At 39.7% G+C, this 19402-nt stretch overlaps 2 protein-coding genes across 2 annotated transcripts; both read left to right on the top strand.

Moving 5' to 3' along the window:
* Positions 1–1038: 1038 nt before the first annotated feature.
* On the top strand, positions 1039–4606 carry LOC103708880 (PWWP domain-containing protein 5-like). Its single transcript, XM_008793986.6, has 3 exons — positions 1039–1122; positions 1276–4267; positions 4359–4606. The coding sequence occupies exons 2-3, from the start codon at positions 1345–1347 to the stop codon at positions 4424–4426; spliced, it is 2991 nt and encodes a 996-aa protein (XP_008792208.4). The 5' UTR covers positions 1039–1122; positions 1276–1344; the 3' UTR covers positions 4427–4606.
* A 6461-nt stretch (positions 4607–11067) lies between these two features.
* Positions 11068–16799, top strand: LOC103708890 (nuclear transcription factor Y subunit B-1-like). Its single transcript, XM_008793997.6, has 7 exons — positions 11068–11276; positions 11361–11597; positions 11709–11838; positions 12002–12007; positions 12232–12339; positions 12429–12479; positions 16310–16799. The coding sequence occupies exons 2-7, from the start codon at positions 11377–11379 to the stop codon at positions 16334–16336; spliced, it is 543 nt and encodes a 180-aa protein (XP_008792219.1). The 5' UTR covers positions 11068–11276; positions 11361–11376; the 3' UTR covers positions 16337–16799.
* Positions 16800–19402: the final 2603 nt, after the last annotated feature.

The following is a 19402-nucleotide window of genomic DNA, read 5'->3' as shown; positions in this document are numbered from 1 at the left end:
TGACAAGTCACTAAATTAGGCTGACACCAAGAAGATTTCTCTGTCTTCAAAAAGAAAATTAGATGGTCAAAAGATACCAATAACCCATGTCCTAAGACTCCTAATCCAACAATAATATTCAATGGCCTACAACTAGAGGTCTATCCATGAAAAAGTCCCATCAAAACGTGTCCCTCATTTTGGCCACTGCTTGGACTTGTGGTGTAGGACCGCTCTTGAACCGCTAGTAGCCGGAGTGGTGCCGGGTGTGACGTACTCACACGTGGGACTCGAGCCAGAGCTCAGAGGAGTAGCTGAGCCGGGCCCACGGGTGGGGAGGGTATGAGTAAAACCGGTCGGGGTGCCAAACACACGGCCATTTCTGCCCGCATCGAACATTCTCCTGACGGGGCGGGGGCCCAGTGGGGGCTGCTACGCGGGGGTGGGCTTGTCCCTTCCTCCCCCTACCCCTTTTCTTTAGAAAAAAAAAAAAAAACGTGTCCCTCATCCTCTCTCTCTCTCTCTCTCTCTCTCTCTCTCTCTCTCGGATTGATCTTAGGCTACCTCATCCATATACCATGTCTCTCTAGTCAAGGTATTCCCAAAGGTTTTACTTTTCTTTTTTTTTCTCGCTAAAATAGATATTTTATATATTACGTATACGAATATTTTTAATAAAATTAAAAAATAAAAAATCTCAAAATGTTCGGGATAATTTTTTTTTTTTCCTTCAGCCTATATGACACTTTCAGAATTAGGCAATCACATAATCTGCAGCCGGATTAGCCTAAAGATCCCACATTCGATTCAGCCCATCCACGCCATTCACGAGGCGGACCCACTCCCAATTCTTCCTGGCGGCGAAGAAAAGAAAGGCCCTTCACCTCCCGGCGCCCAGTCTACAAATTTTGAACTCTAGCTAACCTCACCTCTGCGTAGCTATTAAGCTACCCCTCGAGCCCATCCGTGCAGCACGCGGCCCATATCCCTCGCTCGGAAACAAATTCGGTAACCTCACCTATGCCGTGAAGAGATCCTACTCCTATAAATAATTCTATATGGGTCACCTTTTGGCCTTTGGAGCCTAAGATTTCGTTCCGGCCGCTGATACCGTTTTCGTCCGAGCGGCAAAACCGATACCAGGTACGTAAATGTTGCCCTTCTCTCCTTCTCCGTGTAATCTCCTTGATCCCTCTTTTGTGTTCCAAGAAATTTCTAGGGTTCTTCTTTTCCTTTTCCCCAATCTCCTCTCTCGTGGAAAAAATTGAGACAAATTTAAGGTTTTCCGTTGAACAGATTCTCGCTCTCTCTCTCTCTCTCTCTTCCTCGTGGAAGGTTGCAGAAATTTTTTTAGGGTTTCAATCTATGTCTTCAAGTCCCTCGGCCACCCATGGCCTTGACCTCAACTTCGCCGCCACCGCCGTCGAGAACCAAGAGCTCTCTCCCGAGGCGGCGTCTACTCCCCTGGTTGACGTCCCCGGTGGATCTGTTTCAGAAACCCTAAGCCGCGCGGATGGTCCGAAAGCAGGAGACGGATCGAGTGGTGGACCTAAAGATGGGGTGTTACTGTTGGGTGGTGGAGACCAGGGTTTTAATCAGAGGGCGGAGGCGGAGGATTCCTTTGTGGATGCAAACCCTGATTTCGAGGAGGTGGGTGATGGTGTTGCTGGGAAAGGAGTACAGGAGGCGGATTCGCGACCTACTGGTGAGACTTTGATTACAGAGGGGGATGTTGTTCTGGAAGATTTGAACTTGGTTGCTTCTGCTGTTGAAGCTGAGAGTTTGGATAGGAACTTCGTCGAGGAGAAGGCGGGAGATGAGCGTGGGAGCGGAGATTTTGTTGCAGCTGATGTGGGTGTAGTGCAGGGTGTCAACGCAGTTGAAGCAAAGAGCGCAGTGATGCCTCTGGTTGATGGGAAGGCGAAGGATAAGGATGTTGTTATGGCTGACGTAGGATTTGATGTGGTGATGGCTGAAAAGAATGCTGAAGGGGATTCAATGTTGGGTGTGGAAATTAGTGCACCTAAGGTGGTAGAGCTAGCAAACTCTTCTGCTTCCCAAGATGTTTCGCCTGATAATGATGGTGGCAGCCAAAAAACTGGGGTGGTTCAAAGGTTGGAAGTTGATGAAAAGGTTCCTCAAGTGAAGGATAATATGGATGGGTTTGATATGGACAGGAGTACTAGTGCTGTCCAGAATTTGCAAGTCGGTGGACAAGAAATGTCGAAAAGCAGAGAGAAACAGAGGCGACGGGCTTCAGATGTGGAGAACAGTCAGCATGTCAGGTATTACTATGCTTTTCAAGATGAAAAGAAGGATGGTTTTTCTGTTTCGGATATGGTCTGGGGCAAGGTGAGGAGCCACCCATGGTGGCCTGGACAGATCTTTGATCTTTCGGATGCATCAGAGATGGCATTGAAGCATGAGAAGAAGGACCACTTTCTGGTAGCATATTTTGGAGATAAAACTTTTGCTTGGTGTGACGAGTCCCGGCTGAAGCCTTTTCAGACATACTTCTCACACATGGAGAAGCAGAGCAGCTTGGATGCTTTTGTGAGTGCTGTTAATGATGCCCTGGGGGAAGTCTCTAGGCGCATAGAGTTGGGGATGATGTGCCATTGTTTCACTGATGATGCTCGTGCTGATATGAAGCACCAGAAGGTCGAGAATGCTGGGATACAGGATGGGACATGTGGCCCTGCTGTTGACAGTTCTTTGATTGCAAGTTCTTTTCAACCTGAGAGATTCCTTGAATATATTCAAGCATTAGCTCAGTTCCCAAATGGAGGAGCTGACGGACTTGAGCTCCTGATAGTTAAGGCTCAGTTAAGGTCCTTTTATTGTTCAAAAGGTTATACTGAACTTCCTGTATTTGTTACTGGTGGAGGGCTGGAGAGTGATGTGGAGACTTCACCATCTAGGAAAAGAAAATCTGATTATGATCTTGCTGATCTCTCAACTCCAGTTTCTTCAGATTCTATTTCTGGGAAGGGAAAAAGAGGTAGAGGAAGACCTCCGAAGCAGAAAAATATTCTGGAGGATGGTAGAAAGCAGAAGAGCCTGTCAGAGCTGATGGAAGAGAAAAATGTTCCTCATCATGGAGATAGTGGTAGAAGTGGATCTGGAGCTAGAGCATCTTCCCGTTCATCGGGTAGGAAATGTAAAGTTGTTGATTCTGATTCTACTGGCTCAAGGAAGGTTAAGAAGAAACGGCTGGACTTATTAGGGGATTTAGAAACTAAATCACGATCTTCATCTTCTACAAGATACTCCAAGGTTGGAGAATCCGTGCGTCGAGTTGGTACCCAGATGGCAGGATCGACCCCTATCCTTCGTAAGTGCAATGGTGGAACATTTCAGAAGAGCCCAGCCAAGGTGAATGGTAGAGGAGATGATGTTGTGGATGACGCTCATACTCATGTGGAGACTCCAAAAGGAAAAAGAGGTGCCTCAAAGGACTTCCCTTCCCCCAGTGAAATGTTGTCACAGCTCTGCTTGGCTGCTAGGGATCCCATGAAGGGATACAGTTTTCTTACTGTGATAGTTAGCTTCTTCACTGATTTTAGGGATTCACTTGCATCTAGTTCTTTCAAAGATAAGAAGCTTGTGGAGGTGGTGAGGGGTAAAAGGGGTAGGAGAAAATCAACCAACTCTACATCAGTGTCTTCAGAGATGTTCCAGCCTGACCTTGTGCAGGATTCATATTGGTCTGATGTTATAATTAGTGAAAGCCCTGAGAAAGAGCCGGTATCTAGCGACCAGAAAAGAGAAGGAGAATCTCAGACAAAGAGGCAAAAGAAAAAGAGGAGTCCTGAAGAGCAGCCATTGCCCTCTGTTCCCTCTGGCCTTGTGTCGGACACTCCGCAACATTTGCAGGTTGATTCGGCAAGCGTTGATAATGGACAAGATGTGGCAGCTGAAAGACCAATGAACAATTTGGTAGAAAATACTGAGGAATGCATGCCAACTGCTCTGATTTTGAGTTTTACTGAGTCAGATGCGCTTCCTTCTGAAAGCGATCTCATCAGTATATTTGGTCGCTATGGATCTCTTAGGGAAGCAGAGACAGAAGTTCTGACAACAGCAAACCGTGCCAAAGTTGTCTTCAAGAGGCGTGCTGATGCAGAAGTAGCTTTCAGTAGTGCAGGAAAATACAGCATCTTTGGACCAGCTCTTGTCAGCTATCGGCTCAGGTACTTGTCAGCGACATCAAAAAATTCTCCAAATAGCACTCCACAAGGCAAAAATGATGTGTTTCCCTCTGAAGGTGTCAATCTAGAGGTTTCAGGTATGTCTGTCTCACCTCTCAGCTGCTTTTTACTAGGAATATAAATTAGCCTCATAATGTATATGCTCATCAGAATGTTGTTTTGTTTCAGCACAAGAAGATCCCAGGGCAGTGGATGACATGCATGCTGAACCACAGAGCAATGGATCATCTGAGTGAGCTGTTTGAGTTGAGTGAGGAAACTGTTAGGATTATGGTCAAATATTTTTCTGCTTTATAGAGTAATGCCAATTGACTTGTTTCTCAGTCTAGGAATACTTTATGCTTTAGAGTAATACAAATGTTTACTGTATAAAGATGTAAGCTGATCTTTTTATGTAAAAGATTTACCTTTCCTGACTTGCTAAGTTTTGAACATTCTACTATATGCCAGTGCTTCTAGTGATCCTTGAGTTCTGTACTTATCTTGAATGTTGGTTCAAGAAGCGAACAATACTTTGAAGGAACAAGGTGTAGGAGCAAAAGTATAGGAAAGACTCTCAAAGAAGTTTGACTGAAATTTTATGGTTGATGGAATACTATAGTATTAATTCATTGGTTGACTCCATTTTGCATTGAGATTTCTACAGTTTGATTGAAATTTTATGGTTTTTATTCTGGTTTAAGTATAGGAAAGACTCTCAAAGAAGTTTCTGCTGGTCTTCATGTCAATTTGTGAAACTGTAGTCTTGAATTAGGATTGCATGGCATCTCTATCTTTAAAGCTCTACATGTATCATTGTCCTTGCCAGCCATCCTTGTGGTTTATCTTCTTTGTTATCTCTGGCATTTTATTGTAAACTATATTGTTTGAAGAAGTTGAGATTTGTGTTAAAATCCGGCAACTTGAAACCATTTTTACATAATAGCTGCTCAAGGTACTTAGTCTCCTTTTTGTGTATTTAAGTACACTTTGATGCATGGCTATAGTCTTTTGCAGACCTATGTTATTTAAGCGGCAACCTAAGGACAAATTTTTGCACAGTTGGCTATTGCTATGGTTTTCACAGGACAAGTTGAACTCAACTATGTTCTTAAGATGATTAAGCTTTTGTTGTTGATTACTGAAATATTTTCTGATAGTAAAGATGCATTATATTTATAATATTACATTAGAAATATCTGGAGGTTGTCTTATGTGCTTAAATTTGTTACTTAAATTTTTTAAAAAAAGATTGATGTTAGTTGTTTTTGTTGAAGAAGTATAAAGTGGCTTCCTATCCTTGTTCGGCTCATTTGCTATTGAATTTACACTTTTAAAATTCCTTTTGAGGAGACAGTCAAATAAAATTTCTTTAATGTGTAACATTTCTTTGGATATTCGGTTTTCGGTAAAAGAATAATGTTAAAGTGCTTTTTAATAAGAGAGGGGAGAATGAAAGATATAAATCATTGGAAAAGAAAAGGTGCAACAAGTTGATTTAGTTTAGGTCTCACATAAACCATATCTAACATATTTAAATATAGATTTTATGATATAGACATAAACAGAGCAATATCAAGTCAAGTCTAATTGATTATGATCATGCTTATCCTATCATTCTGTTACCATCAATTTGGTTGTTTTCTCGGTCAACATTAAAGACTGGGACTCTACCTACATGTTCAAGGTATAGATTCAGTTTGGGTTCATAAGGAGTCATATTGTGTCAGGGTTTACCTAATTCAATTATGCCTCCAATGATTTTGCCTTTGAGTGAATCAAAGTCGTTACTTTTCGGACATAACATAGCAGTATGTAAGTGTATGTCAACTGTGGTTTTTTCCTAATATAAACTATCAAACTTCTTCTGAAAGCTGTTTTGTGGCTTGTTAATATGCACTTACTTGTGGGTATTGCAAAGACAGACTTTTCTACAGAAAGTGGTTGTCATCTTAAAAGCTATGAAGAGGCATTTTTTTTCCTTTTTTAAAAAAAGAACACTAAGAAACATGCTCTAACCTCATCTAAGTGATGTTGCTTACTGGTTCATAAAATATGGTGGTCCTTTGTGTTGGCATGAAGTAAATCCTATTTTTGCATATACTCATGAATAGGTTAGTTGAGGAGATTGCTTATATGTCTTTTGTGGCTTGTTTCTGTTGTTGATTATTATTAGTGATTTGCTTTGAGCATGGTTATTCTTTGTACCTGTGCTGATTGAAGGGTTTTATACTTCATGGACTATTTGTAACTATAGGTTCTTAAATTCTCCTATGAATTTTATTACAAAAAAAAATCCTGATTAATTTGAGTTACAAAATCTATACCATGTAATTGTGCTGCACCTTGGTTATTTAGGTCTGCTCGGAAGCCTTATCTACACCAACCTAAACCATGATCTCATCTGTGGTGTTTGTCATGCAACTGCCTCATTTTTTTGCACGTTGTACATGTGTGTATGTACGTTCATGTGCACATAAACGTTTAATGTATGTATGAATGAACGAATGTGCATATGTATGTGTACATGCAACAGTTTTCTTGTTTGTTGGGTATAACTAGCATAATTATGTTATGGTACCAAATGACATGGTTACACTGTTATTATAGTGGTCAGAAGATGATTGGTTTTCCCAAACAATGTAAATGATTTGTTTTGGTCTATGGTTACAGCGTGGTACCAGAACACATGGTGGGCCATTGAAAATGTTACCTTGCACTCTGCACCTAGTGGTCACATGGTGAATGTTTCTCCAAAACAATGTAAATGATTAGTTTTGGTCCATGATCGGGATATATCTAGTCCACCTGAATTTTGTTCAGGCATAACTTTTGTAAGCCTTGGAAAATTATGTGTCTGTCCTTGTTTATTGTTGCTTGCAGTAATTCTGTCATCATATTATACATAAGTAAGGAGATTATTGTGGGATGATCATTAACTAAGACTATATTAGGGGTGGCTGTATTTATGAAATATTTGGCCAAGTCACTACCCTATGATGTTGGAGCTTCGTTGTTTTTATGCTCACCTATTTGCTTTCTACTTGGGATCCCAAATTGGTGAAAATAACTTATTCACTTGAAAAAAGAAAATGCATATCTTGCTGGAAGGATTACATTGCTCTTTGCTCTAACCTGTCAAGTATTCTTGGACTCTTAATTTGTTGATGGGAGTAGTAAATTCGGTAGTAAAAATTTGTTGTTTTGTATTGAATTTTCTTGAGTTGAGATGCTAAATATTGTTTAGCGGGCTGGTTAAGTTTTTTAACCGATTAGAGGGTAGGTAGCATTGGTCTTTGCAACTTAGTGACCATTAATGAAATTCTATTTTGTAGTGGCACAAGAGGTTTTACAAGAAGCTTAATTGTGGGTGGCTCCAGGTTGTAGCCTAAAAAAGTTAGTATACCAGTTATCAAAATGAAATGTAAACGTCTTCTCTTAGACAAAGCTTTTTATGTGAAAAGGAGGTTTTTTTTCTTTTTTGAACATTGGTCACCAAGTGTGAGAGGTCCAGAGAGGACCTTTGGATTGGTAAAATTTGAACGGACCTTCTGATGGATGGAAACTGTTTTTACCAACATCCTTGTGTAGGAGGGTCAGATCTGATAATATCTTGGTCTGGCACATTAGAGGACTAGTGAACGAGGAATTTTTTGCTTTATGGAGCTTTTCCCTTTTTTTTTTAATGACCACTGTTTTTTGGTTTGTCTGGAGGGCAGAAGTTGGAACCTGACCTTTTTTTTTGGGAACCTAAATGCTTTTCTCTATTTGTCTCCGTATGCTTTGCATCATGATTTCACGTAATGGAGATGCTGTGTTAGCTGTTGTATCTAGTACCTATTGGACACTCGCAATCATGAAGATATATGTGGAAGCCTACTTCTCAAACATAATCTGGAGATTCAAGAGGAGCATGATGATCATTGTTCCGAAAAGAAGTCTATTGGTGGAGAGAATCATTGATATGATAATGAGCTATGACATCTTTCGTGTCACACATTCTTCAGAAAAGTGCCATGTTATTGTATCCCACTATTTGTACTTAAATGCTGATGGTACTTTGGTTAATTGTAACTTCTGTTGTTGCTTTCTTGGTAATTGGCAATCATGGGATAATGCTGTGATTGAAAATGCTGACGGTGTATGTTATTTTTTTGTTTGATAGTTGGATGTTAAATGAGACAGATGTGACTTACATTAAGTTGGTGTTATTTGATCAATAGACACTTATTAAACATATATCTCGTGTGGTTGGAGTCTAGAACGTGACTAAGTAGGTTCCTAATAGCAAAAGTTCCTTGGAGGTTATCATTCTTATTCGAGAAAACCTGAGATACAGGTTTTTTTGGCTTCCAGGCATCAATGGTCTTTGCTATTTTCACAGTGCTGGTGAGTATCTCAACTTCCATTCTCCATTTTTCTGGAACTATTACCCTGTATGCTGACTATTTTTTTTTTAAATCCAAAAAATTAAATGTTTCAGACTTTTACTAATTGCATAGGGCTTGAGAAAGAGTTGGCATGCCGAGAAGTTAACTGTTATTTGGATAGGTTGAGGTCATAAGTTTTTAACTTCTCTGGGAACGTAGCAGGAACTCATGATGATGGTACTCGAAAGGCTAGTGGTTAGTGTGGAATAGTAAAAGTAGTGAAAAAAAATTGAAGCACCCCTCTCGTCTTCCTTCAGCTTTTTTGTTAAGGAGAGGAAAGTATGAAAGTGTGCTACTGTCTTCCAGTTTAGAGGCCGAATGCTTTGTTGTATAGTAAATGTTGTTTTTGTTTATGCCCGTAAGGTTCTAAACTCATCAATTTTTTTAATGGGGAGAGTACTACTTTATTGCCTCAAAGACTACCAGACCATTGTTAGCTATTGCCTTGGATGGAGTTCCTTTGTTCTTGGTTTGCTGACTGAGGATATACTGGAGCATGTGATGTTTGCCCATTTTGAGCATGATAGGAAACCGATGGGGAAAGGACTCTGTTTTGACTGTATTGCTTGCAGGTACTTCTTTTTTCCGACTCAACGAGCATCTAGGGTTCATGATTTCTAATGTATCTACTTGCAAGTATTACTCTCGTCTTCATGAAAGACCCATAATATCTAGAAAGCAGGTGAATTGTGATATTTCATGATATATTTGTGAATAGAATTCGACCATGAAAACTCTGATATTGAATGCTTGGTTGATTGGAGATCCAATATCCTAAGTTGTGTTGGATGATTATCTTGGAACTTCAGACCTGCATGATCTAATCTGTTTGATATGCAAAAGGACAAAGAAATCATTCTGAAGAATTGGAAAGAGATGTATTGATACCATTAATTAGCAACTGGAGAATGTATTGGTCGGTTAAATTTGCAAGATGCATTTGCAAGTAGAACCGTCGGGAGCTGCAACCTCAGTGGCTTGCAGAAAGCTTTGGCCTGAAGCTCTCGCTAGCACTTCTTCGTAAATCTGATATCACTCAAATCTATTTTTTCATTTTGGAAAGAAAAATTCCCTCGCTGCCTATTCTTTTATGATCGAGATTAGCTTATGAAATAATTTTCTCATCAATCATGCGCCAACTTGACAAGGATAGGATTAGTTTTACTGGAAGTTTGCTTCTTTACAGAACTATCAAACTGTTATTTTTTAAATGATCTTGCCAGGAAATCCAACCTGAATAGCAGGGAAATGTTACAGAAAAGCTGGGCCCAGTCTGAACTTTGAACTGTCTCCTTTCCTAGATGGTTAATTACTACTGTAAATATGTGAAGATCGAGCTTAAGTTTACAGGCACCAAGGTATCTCTTTTAGGTTTCAATCCTTCAATATATCAAGATGACGGTTATTCTTATTCACCTCGATATCGAGAAATGAATTCTTGTGCAGTGCACACGATGCGAGCAGCATGATGATCTGCCCTTTGTTGTTCTGTGTCAAGTCGATTTCTGTAGCACTAATTCTCTAAAATTTTTCAGAAGAAAATCTTTAGGTTCTATCCATTGACAAGTTTACTAGCAATATAATTTATTTATTTATTTTGCTAAGACAGGCAGGTCAGGCTATCCGAGCCCGAACACATCCAATAAAATCAGAAAACAGAATATCACGGAATGTCCTAGACAAATCCTCTCCTCGGATCCACAGGTTGCCACCGGAGTGATTGGCCGCATAAGCGGCCACTCAGTCTGCAGTATTGTTGGCCTTTCGGAAGACGTGCTTAGCCTGAAAGACCATTCCGTCTCCGCTCATCGACCAAATGTTCCGAAGTAGGGGATGGTCCCCACTTCGGCCGCTCGGATCTCTCTGGATCCAATCTATCACTGTAACTGAGTCATCCTCCATAATGATGGAGCTAGCCTATAAAATCTGGCGAACATAACGAATGCCTGCCCAAGCCGCACGCAGTTCATCTCTAGAAATCATGGTATTCGACAGCTGACAGCCGCCACTACCCTTGAGCGTGAGTTCCTAATCATGAAGCCTGCGCCCCCTTTGTACCCTCCATCCAATTTACTATTGCAGCAAGATGTCTTTAGCATCAAAAAACACTTGTTGGATCCTGGTGTCACTTTTTAGTATAGGAAGTGGCTTTCGGTACTAACCTCAGCAAGCCACTTCCTAATACATTCCTGTCTATGGTTTCAAACAAAACTTCGGGGCCAGCACAAACACAACGCCAACGCATCTTTGGCTTACTCAAAATATAAAAACGAGACCGTGTCAAATAATTTTTCCGAATCCTGGGGCGATACTTTCGCCGATCGACACAGATAAACCGACACACAGACTATTTTTAATCCATCACCCGATACGTATCGCACTCGCGTATCCTCTGTCTTTCCGATATAATCGCAAATAAAACGAACGGACCTCTGCCTATAAAAGGGGGCGGCCGGTGGGGAAAACGGACGGCGCAGATAGACGGCATCTCTTCGCCATCTTTCATCCCCGTCGTCTCTTCCTTCCTCTCTTCTCCAGCGTCCGATCTCCTTCCTCCGCCTTCCAGAGGAAAATTAATTAAAAAAACTCTCGGAAAAAAATCCCGGCCTCCCTCTCCCTCCCTCCCTCCCCGCGCCCAAAAACCGAAACGGATAAAGCTCTCCCTTCTCGCATCCAGGTAATATTTGTCTTATTGTTAGCCATCGACTCCTCTCTCTCGCTCGGCGATCTAGGGTTACGATGGGTGTTGGAATGGATCTAGGGTTCCGGCAGGGCGGATGGCGGAGGAGCCGGCGAGCCCCGGCGGGGGCGGCAGCCACGAGAGCGGTGGGGACCAGAGCCCCCGATCCAACGTCCGCGAGCAGGATCGCCTCCTCCCGATCGCCAACATCAGCCGGATCATGAAGAAGGCGCTCCCCGCCAACGGCAAGATCGCCAAGGATGCCAAGGAGACGATCCAGGAGTGCGTCTCCGAGTTCATCAGCTTCGTCACCAGCGAGTGAGTAACAGTTACCCATCGATTGATTCATTGATTCATCTCCTCTTTCATCTTCTATTGCGATTTGATACTTTCTTCTTCTAATCTGCAACGATGTGGGGGGTTAACAAGGGCGAGCGATAAGTGCCAGAGGGAGAAGCGGAAGACAATCAATGGGGATGATCTGCTATGGGCGATGGCAACTCTAGGGTTCGAGGATTACGTCGATCCTCTGAAGCTTTATCTACAGAAGTATAGAGAGGTAATCTGTTTTCTCCTTGAAATATTTTCAAGCTTTTTTGTTTTGTTGCGTCAGGTTCCTTCACTTTTTTTTTGCCGCACTTATTAACCTTTTGTTTTTTCTTTCTTTTCGTTTTTTGTTTGTATGTAATTTGGTTTCGGCATTGATGGATGTGGTGTGATAGATGGAGGTAATTATCTTTGTCTCTTTGTGATTCTCTCATCGTACTGCGTTGCTAAATAAATAAATTTTTAATTTGCAATGATGGGATAGATGAAAAATTTATAGGAGGCTATGAATATGAAAAGTTTCAATTGGTCAGATGCTTTAGTGTTAATTGAGGTGTATATTATATTATATACCAGTGCTAGTATTCGTTCCTACGATTAATTTTGAATTGGTACTCTATGGTAGGGTGATAGTAAGTTATCTGCTAAGGGTGGAGATGGGTCTGTCAAGAAAGAAGGTGGGGGAGTTCAAGGAAGAACTCAAGTGGGTACAAGCACACAAGGGGAGTACCAGGTATCATTCTTCGACCTGTTGTGATGAAGGATGGATGCTTTGGTAACTTTTTGTCTTTTTAACTCCTTATTTGAAAATGCATTTGGTAGGTTACACAACAGGGCTCTTTTACTCAGGGCATGAATTATATGAATCCCCAGGTATCCTTTCAGCATTCCCCTCCTTGTTATGTTCTTCTCTTGAAGTTTTTGATAAGCTTGCAGTATCTCATGGAAAAGCAATACTAGCATGGATTCATTTACCTGATTTGGTGATTTGCTTGGGTTTGGTTTTCAAGAAGAATCATTTGTGATAATGGAAATATTTTAACCTTTTAATACATGTTATTGTAGTTTTGATAACCTAAAAAGAGATGCTTTATTTCCCTCTAACATGAAGCATATAGAAATAGCTGTTCCAGTTACTGTCAAGAACATGGCACACTATGATTTTTCACCTTGAGGGAATTTATGTGTGTGTGTGCGCGCGTGTGCGCGCGATTTACAGTGTTTTTGGTAGACACTGATATGGACATTGAAGAGTTTATAAATTACAAAGGTTCTTCAATTGGAAAGGATGGTCTCAAAACAATGCAAAAATTATGTCCAATTTCTTGGGGAAAATTTATACAACTTCTCTTATTTATCACCTTACAGTTGTTTAATTTGTAACCCGTCCTTACCTGTGATAAGTGCCATCCAATAGCATCTTGCCTCTCCACAAGTTTGTTAGATATCATAAATTTGTATAATTTCACAAACAACTAGACTTTCATGCGACTTTTCTCCATTTTGTTTTACAATAGTTTTGAAATCTCCACCTTTGATTTAATACTCATGACCTGGTGCATTACCTTGGCCATTCTGCTTTTGTGCTCTCATCTAAATGCATACAATCTCTCAGTGATGCCCTTCTCGAACACTTATTGCAACTTTATGCCAGGTTATCTTAAACCTGCTTTTCTTTTCAAACAATTCAATAAAAGCTTGGTCCTCTCTTTCGTGAAAGGGCTGTCCTACTGTTGTTTCACATGATCAAGCCATTTCAACAAGTTTTCCTATTTCTACTAAGCGTAATTTTTGATATTTAAACATCTCCTACACAATACATGCACTTAAGTTCCATATTATTATTGTGCTTGTAACATCTAATCTGATCATCATGCCATGATACAACATTCACTATGCTAAATGACACTTCATTTTGGTGCCTTTGCTTTCATGTTTTATGGAATATTTGCCATTATCTTTAGTGCAAATTGAAAGTGATTGAGTATCTGACGAATGAGGTGATGGAGGCTTTGTCTGGGCTATATTTAAAATGACCTAATCAGTAAGAAAGATGCACATTTGAATCTTTTGTGAAAGGTGGCTGTCTGCCTGACAGTGTATAGTCAATGTAGGATACCCATATGGACATGCTATCAGACATGTTCTTGTAGAATGCTTCCTCTCCTACTTGAGTTCTTGTACTTTCTCCTGCTTTGGTTTTAATTGAAAAAAAGAAAATCCCTTACTTTCACTTTAACAACCATATCTGAGCAAATCCTACTCTAGAAAATTCCAATGATGCTGCTTTAAACTTTGATAGAAATGTGTTAACAATGTTGGATATGATACAGCTACACATCTTATGATGTATTGTTTTTGTTGGTGGTGTTTTTCATTCTTAGAAGAAAAAAGCTTCATACATTGTTCCTAGAGATGTGGAAGGCTGGTTGTTAAACAGGAACCGCCATGGCTAGTGCATACAGTGCCTGGAATATAATATTCCTTAAGCCATTAGGTGGGGAACTTGGAAAGAGAAATTGTCTTGAAACTAGTAATTAGAGGTTTTGAGTGATTGTAAATGTGTTGTTGTGGCTATAATGATGAACATAGGGATTTGGTTCTTTGTTTAAAGGGAACATTGCCATGCAGCCATGCATGTTGTTTTTGTCAAGTTTTGCTAAGTTTTGCTTGCTTCTTTTCTATCATGTGGTTTATTCTATTATCTTTGCATCTTGATTAGGGCATGGGAAACCCTTACTTTTTACTCTCATTCACTCCTTTGCCTTTCTAATTTTTGACTTGAAAATTTCAACAGTTTTAAAGAACAAAGTGCAGTAGAGCAACTATATAACATTATAGAAGTCTTTCTCTTTTTCCATCCACTCTATCTCCCCTTTCTTCCATATAATAGAGATCGGATGATGGGAATGTTTGATTTGAGGCTTTTTGCAAGTCCACCTAATTGGAGCCTTATCTCTTTGCTGTTGACATTTCTTCATGACCACCTGTTATCTTAATAAAGAAGTTATATCAACCTTAGAAATTATAGCTCCACAGTTTTTGGAAGCATGCAGGGCAAAGAATAAAGGAAATGTAACCAAGATAAACTTACAGACTCGTTTCTTTCAAATACAGTCGTACATCTTATCTCTTAGATTTATAAGCTAATATATCTCCTTTCTGTCCAAATTATGACCTTTTTTTTTTGGCTAGAAGAGTCTTCATGACGTGTTGAAGTGAAAGCCCCAGGGATTATTGAACGTAAATCTGTGCACGAACCCATGCAAACAGGGTTAAAAGCAGTGGATAGCCTGGTTCCTATAGGCCGTGGTCAACGAGAACTTATAATCGGGGACAGACTATGGAAAAACAGATCTTAGACCTACTTTTTTTGTGATAACCAATTAACCATACTTATACATTCAGGTTAAAACTACAACTTTTGAGTCACTTGTCCTGTGTTGTTTTAATTGCTCGATTATGTTTGCAGCATTAAAATTGCCTGGATGAAAAAAATGGATGTTCAAATGATGAGAAATTTCATGTTCTGCTATATATGTATTGAGCATATCGCGGTTAATCTGTGAAAACAGGAAAGAGAAAAGTAGGGTTCTGACTCGACAAAGATGTGTAGTTTTACTCCATTTTGTAAAATTTCATTGTGGCGAGCATCTATCTAGTATTCTAGTCAGTTTGATATGATAATTCTTTTAGTACCTGACAATATGTTAATTCCATATTTGAGAAATCCATCTCCCATTCAGTTTGCCTTCATAATCATTGTTACCTGTTGTACCTAATGGTTGTCTAATTTATTAGTGCATTTTTTTATGCAATATCATAAAAATGTGGTTCCTATAATTAATTAAGCATCTGCTGTCCTTGCATGAATCCTTGTCAAGTGTATCAAACAACAGATAAGTGTCGTCTATATGGCTTTCCATCTTTATAAGGCAAAGCTATTGCCTAACTTTAATTTACAACTAAAGTATAAGGACTTACACAAGTATATTAAACACCATTTGATTCTTCCATACTTTCGATTACAGCCGCCCCCCCCCCCCCCCCCCAACAATTTTCTTATGCATTCCTCTCATTTCATTTGATAAAACAGTTAACCTAACAAGTTGTGACTAATATTGTATTTTTTCAAATCATGAATATAGTAAGGCATTTCACATATGGATTTAAATCATGAGTTTCTTTGATCCCAACTTAATATTGGTGCAACATCGCTAATGCCTAAATCTTGCATGGTAAGGCTTTTTTCCCCCAATATATTAGTGTTAGACCGTATGTCAGATAAGAAATTGAGATTGCATTTTGTAACATTGCTTTCATGCATTTGCAGTGCGGTCAGCTTCTTGTATTTTGAATCTGATAGATCAATCAAGTTAATTGAAATACTGTGGTATATAAATTTTGGTATAAAATGACTAGTCGTAATTGAATGTCAGATTGCTTGAATTCGGTCAAGCAGTATTTGTGATTTCATTCTTCATGCTTAGTGTTCTATGTATATGGATGGATGTATGGCCTAATTTCATATGCCCTTCAAACTTATAGTTATATTTGCTGTCACTTCCAAAATACGTGGTAGTGTTGCATTTTTTTTTCATTTTTCTGCATGTCTGCCTAATTGCTCCAATCATCTTATAAATTTTACCTATCTTCTTAATCTTAAACTAACATGTATTTTTTCTTTTTTTTCTTCCTGCCAGTTCCATAACGGGGATCTACCAAGTTGAGCATTGGTCTGTCTGGTAGAGAATTATTTATTCAGGTATAGTTTTTCCTGATTGTCTTTTGACTGGAGATGCACTATAAACAAGTTGATGACGTTGTTGCTAATAGGCTATCAGTTTATATCTTATTCTGCTGAAATTGTGCTAGACGACTAAAAGAGAAATGTTGTTTCTATATTCTGTTTTAATTGCAGAGAATCAATGTACAATTATATTATACAGAAACATCTGGAGGAGAGTGATCTTGGTTATATGTATGTTTGATTGCTTGACGAGAGCTAAATATCCAAGTACATTTATGAAGAGATACAGTGCCACATGTTAACCTGGCCACCTTGGGAAGTGGTTAATTTATCAAAACTTTTATTTCAAAATCAACTGCTGTAAAGAAAAGGATTTTGGTTCTAGTTGTAGTTTTTTCAAGTCCAAATCTTAATAAATGATTGAACTTGAAGACTTTTTTTTTTTTTTGCTGCTGCTACTGCTGCAAGTGGGCGTCCTAAGTGTTGACCTAGATAACTAGAGAACCCAATATGACAGGATCAATAGGATCTATCAGCACACATACATGTATGCATTTGTAACTGCTGCTTATGAAGCATTGTGGCAATGCTACAGGTTTCTATAGGCCCATTGTAAAACTACCACAGAAAGACGCCAAAAAGGAGGATTAGTTATGCCCCCCATTGTTGAGCTTGGCCAAAAGCTTTTTGGTTCACCTGCTTTTGGAAGACCTATTTTTTTATAAAAGTGTAGAGTTTCCCAACTTTTGGTAACCATCTAGGGCGAGGTACTTGAAGGATGAGCGCCCTCATTTCCTTGTGTTTTCCTCTATCTGTAAACCTGTTCTTCACATCAATGTTCCTGTTTCGCTCAATAGAATATAGAGAGATTATTATCTTTATATCTGTTGTTCCTAATGCTATATGGTGTGGTCACCTTCGCATGGTCTATGTACGTTTTCATTTTGTAATTCTATTAACAAAGTGATTAATTACTTAGTGGGAGTTGAAATAAGATTTTAATACTGCAATAATTCTGTTGCAGGCATCACATAGCACTCATGACCAGATTCGTTTTCAAGCTACTACTATAACCTATACATATGTTAGCATCTGGGTGTTATTATCTTGTAGCCTCTAAATTGTTTTTGTTGAAGTAGCTATCAATTTAATTTTTAAACTTTTTTTTCACCTTTTATTAATGCATATGAAGCACATATCAGGCTGTCAGATCAGACTGTAACTGTTTGCATGCAATTTATTCTGCTTTCTTTTACTGATTTTTTGGGGTACTGTTCCTGCAATCTTACCCCGAACTTATTCAGTAATGCTGCCATTGTGTGGTTTTGAAGATCGCTATGAATCTGCAGTGCCTCAGGATTCTGCTAGTATCTGGGTCATGGATATTCTGACAGTCGAGTAATTAATATCTTGAGTTTTCGGTGTGAACTCTTTCATTCAAATTCATAGTGATAACCAATTTAAACACATCTTTTTGGAGTTCATGTTGAGTTTCTTGCACCCAATAATTTCTAGATTGGTTCAGTCCGAGTCATGACCTACTTCCTATATGATATTGGGTGATCTGGTAAATCTCTACAAGCAAGAAATAAATTCTCGCCGCGTCATATGATGGGATGCCGTCGCGGCATTGATTGAAATCCAAAAACCTCACAAGATGAGATTCAAGAGTCATTGGAATCCCCTGAGGAAACCTATCGGCCTTCTGAATACATCGAGTCAGAGGCTTGTGCAAAATGGGCAGAGCTACAACTGCCTTCGGCGTGTTGGGCTGTAAGGTACCATTTGCTTTGGAGTCAGTTCACGGGCTTTATGAAACTTAATAAATCTGGGTGATTTTTTTTTTTTTTTTTGGGTAACATATGGTTCATGCTGGTCGCGTTCCAGCACATCCTAGGTACTGGAGGGGCCCAACAACAAGGCAGCCAATCCTGGCGCAGCCTGATAAAAACTAAACCCGTTCTTGTGTCGAGAGAAGTTTACTTGCTAATAAGTTGGGTATGATTCATGTCAAGTCACAGGATAACAGTGCGACGACGGCTCGAAACTGATTCCTAATGGCTCTCATTCACCTTGAGCTTCGCATTATTCCAAGGGGGGCTTTCGTGACAACAAACATTGCGATCAACAGTACCCTTAGCATGTGCTAACGTCGCCTAAACCTTGTGAACCTAGCTAGAAATAATCGCACCTAGCTGGAACAAGGCATGTGTCAACAGGTACCGAAGGGTATTGAGCCAGCATTTGGCTCCAGGCCCGGCATGGCTCTCGCTCCCACTCTAGTTGGTGAGTGATGGAATCGTCAGTTCGTATGGTGGACAAAGAATAATGGGGAGTGCTGTTATTAGCGTCTGAATGCCTCGTGAACAAGGGAGCTGGCTTTGTGGGAGAAAGGACCGGTCCTTTGTTTTGTTATTATTATTTTTTCCTTTCTTTCTGATCGTGCAAGTTGGAGGCACCATATATACTAAAGCCAGCAGCGCCCTTCACATTGTTGGGACTATTGGCCATCACGGGTTAGGATTTGTGAATTCATTGAACTAGGGTTCTCAGTGGGTGGTGGTTGGAAAATGGTAGACTCGGTCTCCACATCTTAATTAGGGTTGCAACTTGGTGGGGCAATTTCAGCTTTATCCTAATTTGACTTAGGCCCTGTTTGAGGGAGCTTTTGGAGGGCCAGAAAGCACTTTCTGGCCCTCCAAAAGTACTTTTAGATGAAAAACTGTGTTTGGTAAATTTTTCAAAAAGCTGTTTCAGCTTTTGCGGGAAGCTGAAAACAGCTTTTGGGAGGAAGCTCCAATTTGGAGCTTTTGGGAGGAAGCTGTTTCAGCTTTTTCGGAAAGCTGTATTTTTGACAAAAATGCCCATATTAAAATAACATAATTACATAGTTTGTCCCTTTATAAACCTAAAAATCTGCTAGAGCCAAGAACCCTAGCCGTCAGACTCCCTTCCGTAAGAAAAGGTTTTTTCCTTTTCAATTTTTGTATGCATCTCTTGAACCACATTTTAGAAGAAAAAACTTTTAATCCTTTTCTATACCTTC

Source organism: Phoenix dactylifera, chromosome 8 (genome assembly GCF_051530095.1).
Source record: "Phoenix dactylifera cultivar Ajwa chromosome 8, Ajwa_hap1_PhDact_Kaust_v1.1, whole genome shotgun sequence".
In the NCBI taxonomy this organism is placed as follows: Eukaryota; Viridiplantae; Streptophyta; class Magnoliopsida; order Arecales; family Arecaceae; genus Phoenix; species Phoenix dactylifera.
This window is presented reverse-complemented; position numbering and strand designations above follow the sequence as displayed.

What these genes read in the sequence shown, in the direction of transcription:
- LOC103708890 (XM_008793997.6), top strand. Translation starts at nt 11,377, where the DNA reads ATGGCGGAGGAGCCGGCGAGCCCCGGCGGGGGCGGCAGCCACGAGAGC. An exon ending in GCACACAAGGGGAGTACCAG is followed by an intron (nt 12,340 to 12,428) that starts GTATCATTCTTC and finishes TGCATTTGGTAG; the next exon opens with GTTACACAACAGGGCTCTTT. An exon ending in TGAATTATATGAATCCCCAG is followed by an intron (nt 12,480 to 16,309) that starts GTATCCTTTCAG and finishes TCTTCCTGCCAG; the next exon opens with TTCCATAACGGGGATCTACC.
- LOC103708880 (XM_008793986.6), top strand. Translation starts at nt 1,345, where the DNA reads ATGTCTTCAAGTCCCTCGGCCACCCATGGCCTTGACCTCAACTTCGCC. An exon ending in TGTCAATCTAGAGGTTTCAG is followed by an intron (nt 4,268 to 4,358) that starts GTATGTCTGTCT and finishes GTTTTGTTTCAG; the next exon opens with CACAAGAAGATCCCAGGGCA.